The sequence below is a fragment of the Palaemon carinicauda genome, chromosome 35 (assembly GCF_036898095.1).
Source record: "Palaemon carinicauda isolate YSFRI2023 chromosome 35, ASM3689809v2, whole genome shotgun sequence".
In the NCBI taxonomy this organism is placed as follows: domain Eukaryota; kingdom Metazoa; phylum Arthropoda; class Malacostraca; order Decapoda; family Palaemonidae; genus Palaemon; species Palaemon carinicauda.
Window position 1 is genome coordinate 53832174 of NC_090759.1, and position 4100 is coordinate 53836273.

Here is a 4100-nt window from a genome sequence, read left to right on the forward strand (position 1 = left end):
TTTACTAACTATATCATTTTGTTTTTTGAGCTTTCTCACTTCAATTTATTTTTTTCCAATAAAAGCATGAGATGAAATAATTGTTATTCTCTCTCCGTCTCTCTCTCTCTCTCTCTCTCTCTCTCTCTCTCTCTCTCTCTCTCTCTCTCTCTCTCTCTCAAGACCACACTGATTTCATATTTATGGTACATCAAGAGTCCTTCACCTACGTTACGCTGCCCTTCGCCTGACCATAAACAAAACTCGGAAAATCATTCCACCGCTCAGCATCTCTCATCTCTTTCTCTCCTTGAAATTTAAACGGAGATAGGGGGAAGGGGAGGATATCCGCTATAGCAAGGATGGAGAAGGAAGGGCGCCTCCTGAAGGCGGGGTCAGAGATGGTGGTATATATACGACCACGTTAGAATTGGCATTCACTCAGTTGCTACTAAGCCACACTTGACCACCATGAAGTTCTCTGTGAGTTGATTCATTGCAACGTTTCTTTGGAACGTTTGGTTTCTTTAGGGTTATATTCTTTATATCAAGAGTAAATTCTTATTTCCAAATTGCTGTATAGGTATACGTTTAGCTCCCATGGGCTTAAAATCTTTGAATTTCTCAAGAATGATTCCTTATTTCAAAATTTTTGTATTTTTCCCATATCATACAAAAACTCCGAAAATGTTTGCAGGAATGCCTGTCTATTGTAAATTTTTAGTACTTCTCTGAAATAATTTCATTGTTTTCAAATTCCTACATTCTCCTCGTTGTATCTGCAGCAAAGAGAATGATGAAAAGATCATTCCTTTGCAACGTTTAAGATTTGAAGGTTTTGTTGTTCTGTAGAATGAATGAGTGAGTAGCTTACACGATATATTTTACATTATTGACTTAAAGCATCTAAAATTCTAACTCGGTATCACAAATCTAGTTATAAACAAAGGTTATATTACGTATATAGATCCCTTTTATCAGAATATACACGACTGATATCATTGTAAAACAGATAATAGGCCTAAAGTCTATTACAAAATACGTTCACAATAATGTAATGCCTTAGATATGTTGATAACTTATCAATGAAAGATCATATCCTATACTTTGTTCCAGATTTTTATGCTGTGCCTCTTGGGCCTGACACTTGCACGCCCAGACACCATCCTAGACTTCGAGGGGGAAGACCACGAACACGAACAGGAAGGCGATGCTGGTGACGAAGTGGAGGGAAGCTATAGGTAAGATAAATCACTCAATTACTTAATGATTGAATTATTAAATGGCTGATGTGAAACACAATGTCGGCTACCATCTACTATAGAAAGCTGTAAAATTACTTGAATTCTAAGAACTTTATTCTATTTCAACTCAAGCTGGACCTCACCTGAAGGAGAGGAATTCTACGTCAAATATGTGGCTGACGAAGACGGATACAGGATCGTCGAGTCTAATGCTGTCCCCGTCAGCCACGACGGAGTCGCTGCTGACGGTAACCAGGGATCCTTCACTTCTGAAGAAGAAGAAGAAGAAGCAGGGAAATAAAAACTTATGCAACTGTGTGAACCTTTGATTTTCGACGTAGATTAATATTCGATGCAATCGATACTGTATTCTGGCAATTCAGTTTAAATGTAATTTATTTCTATATAATAAACACACTGAACACATTCCGTGAAGTTTGAATTACATCATTTATAGTTTCCGTATTTTCCTTGTAAATTCATTTCATTACTGTTTTTATTAGTAGTAATAATATCATAAATTAAAGACCCCTTATTCCTGCACGTACAGGCTGGTTGGATTTATCTAAAACCGGTAAAATTAATCCCATGAATATTCTTATTGTAGCTTAGAAAAAGATGATCCTGTAACATCATTGCAGCAATTTCTGATAGCAGTTACTGAGATCATTATCACCATAATAGTATATAAATCCATAATATTATTCATAGTAACACTACTACCCATAAAGTCAAAATAGTACTTAGAATGTTAATATTAAATGCTTGCCATTACAATCTAAAAAAATGTGGAGAAAAAAGAACTGTCTTTTTCAAACTTTCTCTTTCTCCTCTATAAATGCCATCTCAAACCACTATGATTATAGAGCCCCTTATGAAGTATAAAAAATTCATAAGGTCCAATGATTCTTGAAATTTAAGCAGTATAGTCTCTCTCTCTCTCTCTCTCTCTCTCTCTCTCTCTCTCTCTCTCTCTCTCTCTCTCTCTCTCTCTCTCTCTCTCTCTCTCATAAAGAGTGCATTAGAAATAACAGAAATCTTTAAAATTTTCAGGTATATTTCTAAGGCATTAATATTGTGTGAAATTCATTGAGATATAACATTATAAAGCAACTCGTTTCATTATCATTTTTCTTTTATTTTGGTTGTTGCATTTATCGTCAATTATATAACAATACGACGCAGGTGTATGCAGATTAACAACAATAATAATTATGATAATATTAATGATAATAACAATGACAATAGTAATTACAACTATGTGATGATTATTATTATTATTATTATTATTAATCTACAACCCTAGCTGGTATGGTTAAGCAGGATGCTATAAGGCCAAAGGCTCCAACGGGAGAAATAGCCCAGTGAGAAAAAAACGTAAGGAAATATGAAAAATACATGAGAAGTAATGAGCAATTAGTATAAAATATTTCAAGATCAGTCATGAATAAATCATAAAGAGAGAATTATGTCACCCTGTTCAATATGAAATCCTTCCCTGCAAATTCAAACTTCTGAACTTCCTCCCATTCGACTTCTCCAGTAGGAAGATCATTCCACTCTCTGGTCACAGCTGGAATAAAACTTCTAAAAAAATGTGCAGTCTTAAGCCTTACGATGGAAAAGGCATGACTGTTAAAACTAATTGCATACCTTGTACTACGCACAGGATGGTACAGTATGGGAAGATCTGAATACAAAGGATGATTAGAAATATGATAAATCTTATGCAACATGCATAAAGAGCTAACTGGACGACGATCCCAGAGATTAATATCTAGGGCGGTAATATGACACTTAATAGACCATAACTTCTTGTACAACAAATTAAGGTGAGAGTCAGCAGCTGTAGACCAGACAAGAGAAAGTATGTAAAAAAAAAGCAAAATTTAAAAAACTGATCACCGAAAATATTGAAAGACTTTTTCAATGAAGCAATTGAAGAAGAAACAGATCGAATGTGTTTCTCAAAAGTAAATTGCAATAACGAATCATACCTAAAATTTTAGAGAAGTCGTATAGTTAAAGAAACACTATCAATGCAGAGATCTGGATGCTGATGAGCCATTGTCCTCGACCTACTTACTATCATATTTTGAGTTTTGTTAGGAGTCAACTTCATGTCCCGTAATTTACATCATGCATTAATTCTAGCTGAATCTCTACCAAGGGATCCAGCAACCCCAGATCTAAATTCAGGAGATGGAATTAAGGCAAAGAGAGTAGTGTCACCTCCATATGTAACGGGGTTGGTTTTTAGGCCAAGCCATATGGCCTGTCAATAAAGTATGATATATAGTATGAAAAGTAATGGCCTAAGAACACTACCCTGAAAAACACCAGATATCACATTCCTCTACTGTCTATGGCACCCATCAACAAAAGTTCTGTAATCTTTTGGGTAAAAATTCTATGAAAAACACCCTCCTACTCCCAACTGTTTGATTTAGAAAATAAATGCCTCCAAATTAACGGTGTTAAAGACGAAACTAGATTTAAGGTTTGAATTTGTGAACATGATAAATTACTAGGTCTTGTTCCAGATACAGCTAAATATAAGGTAAGCAATAGGTTCCTAATTCAATACCCTGGCATTTGGGATCATTTTACCACATGTAATTGAAGTCAAACTATACTACCAATGTTTCAATCATAATATAGTCAATTTAATGGATTGCTGTGCTCGTTCAGTAACAATTTAAGTGAATCTTTATGGTAATAATCCATACTAAGTGGACACTCTTGGTAACAGTGTTCCAAGGTGTTGGCGTTGGGCGCATCACGCAACCTAAAAGAGAAGAGATAAAGAAATCCTTCTTGCTCGGCCATCTGCCAAACTGGTCGCCAACCTAGCCAAAGATAAGCACATATTACGTT

General features: G+C 35.3%; 1 protein-coding gene across 1 annotated transcript; it reads left to right on the forward strand.

The window, feature by feature from the left end:
• The first annotated feature begins 399 nt into the window (after window positions 1-399).
• LOC137627738 (cuticular protein 47Eg-like) lies at window positions 400-1592 on the forward strand. Its single transcript, XM_068359013.1, has 3 exons — window positions 400-462; window positions 1096-1220; window positions 1356-1592. Exons 1-3 carry the CDS (start codon window positions 451-453, stop codon window positions 1522-1524), a joined length of 306 nt encoding a protein of 101 aa, XP_068215114.1. The 5' UTR covers window positions 400-450; the 3' UTR covers window positions 1525-1592.
• Window positions 1593-4100: the final 2508 nt, after the last annotated feature.